This window comes from Crocodylus porosus, unplaced genomic scaffold (genome assembly GCF_001723895.1).
Source record: "Crocodylus porosus isolate Cpor-Errol unplaced genomic scaffold, CroPor_comp1, whole genome shotgun sequence".
NCBI lineage: Eukaryota > Metazoa > Chordata > Crocodylia > Crocodylidae > Crocodylus > Crocodylus porosus.
This window is the reverse complement of record NW_017728948.1, coordinates 10,361,605-10,363,324: the sequence shown is the minus strand read 5'-3', so window position 1 is coordinate 10,363,324 and position 1,720 is coordinate 10,361,605. Positions and strand designations below refer to the sequence as shown.

The window sequence follows — 1,720 nt, the reverse complement described above, 5'->3', positions numbered from 1 at the left end:
GGGGAACGTTTGTTCACCAGAGCACCCCAAGGGATGATAAGGTTGAACGGTCATAAACTACTGCAAGACCATTTCAGGCTGGACATAAGGAAGAATTTCTTTACTGTCTGAGCCCCCAAGGTCTGGAAAAAGAACCAATCGGAGGTGGTTCAAGCACCTACACTGAACACCTTCAAGATCAAATTGGATGCTTATCTTGCTGGGATCCTATGAGCCCAGCTGACTTCCTACCCTTTGGGCAGGGGGCTGGACTCGATCTTCCAAGGTCACTTCCAGCCCTAATGTCTATGAAATCTATGAAAATTTACCCCAAACTCATTACCTCTTCTTCCTGATTCTCCTTCCGCTTTGTATCTGTAGCATCAGCATCCCCTTCTTCAGCTTCACCATCCACAGGCCTCCCTTCTTCCTCAGCCTCAACTTCGTTATCATCCTGTACCTAGGGAACCAGCACAAATAAGACTGTCAAGGCTGTATTTCAATTCTTCTTGGCTATGCCTCATTCTAAGAGCAGGGTGAGAGCAACCAGCACTGGAACTCAAGACAATGAGGCATTTTCAGCGAGCAGAATCCTGCCGTATATGGAATTTGGCAAAGTAGGATCTTCCACACTTTACTTTTCAATTCCATGCTAGACTCTGCTCTCAGGGAAGGTCATACTGGGCAGTCTGGATCATCAAGTTTTTTTCCAGACCCCTGACAGTAAAGCTGCTGTAGAAGAATCTTTAGAAAGTAATTATAGGGACTCAAAGCACATTGTTTATGTGGTATTTGGATACTTAAAACACTCCATTTGGCAAATGGCAGTGTAATTATTAAAACGCAACAACATGCTGAGCTCTTTTGAAAAATCTGATCCTTAAAAGGTACAAGAGGATTGAAATTCTCCTTTCCCCCCACCCCCCTGTAAACTGCATTTTCCAAGCACCTGCCTTATTTCCTCCTACCTGGTTTGCTTGGGTTGCTCCATCATCTCCATCTAGATCCTTCTGAGTCACCTTCCGAGTGTTGATTGCACTGAAAGATGCCATCTTTGTACTCTTCCTTTTAACTGTTTCAAGCATGATTTTAAATAACCTGGAAGATAATGGAATGCAAAAACCCTCAGACTCTGCAGTATCACAACTATGTTCCAGGAAACCCAAAGATGCACATGTTCTGTTCAGAAAGCCAGTAAAATTCAGAAAGGGAGGACAAATTTCTCAGTGGATTTATTAGGACTTTTACGATGGGACAAATTATTCAGCCATTCACCCTACTCCTCTTTAAAACATAAGGCTGGCATTGTTTCAATTATTTATACACAGCCACCTGTCCAAAACTTTTATCAATTAGCTCAGTCCTCAGTAAAAACAGTGCTGTAAACAGAGAAGTGGCAGAAGAGAGACTTATTATTATCATTCACATTTTTTCCACAGTGAGTACACTAAAGAGGTGTACTCACAAAGAGGTGATCCTGTCCCTCTATGCGGTACTGGTCAGGCCGCAGCTGGAGTACTGCGTCCAGTTCTGGGAGCTGCACTTCAGGAGGGATGTGGACAACATGGAGAGGGTCCAGAGGAGGCTGCTCGCATGATCAGGGCAGGCCCTATGAGGACAGGCTGCAGGACCTGAACCTGTTCAGCCTCCACAAGTGAAGGCTGAGGGGGGATCTAGTGGCCTGTTACAAACTAGTCAGGGGGGATCAGCAGGCATTGGGGGAGTCCCTGTTCCCCTGAGC

General features: G+C 45.2%; 1 protein-coding gene across 1 annotated transcript in view; it reads right to left on the bottom strand.

Moving 5' to 3' along the window:
- The window catches only part of POLR1A (RNA polymerase I subunit A), a 65,228-nt gene that overhangs the window by 14,785 nt on the left and 48,723 nt on the right, over positions 1-1,720 (bottom strand). The window contains exons 29-30 of the mRNA XM_019552564.1: positions 948-1,077; positions 323-439 (exon numbers count right to left, since the gene is read on the bottom strand). Of these exons, the coding sequence (XP_019408109.1) occupies positions 323-439; positions 948-1,077 (247 nt within the window). The remainder of the gene's footprint in view (positions 1-322; positions 440-947; positions 1,078-1,720) is intronic.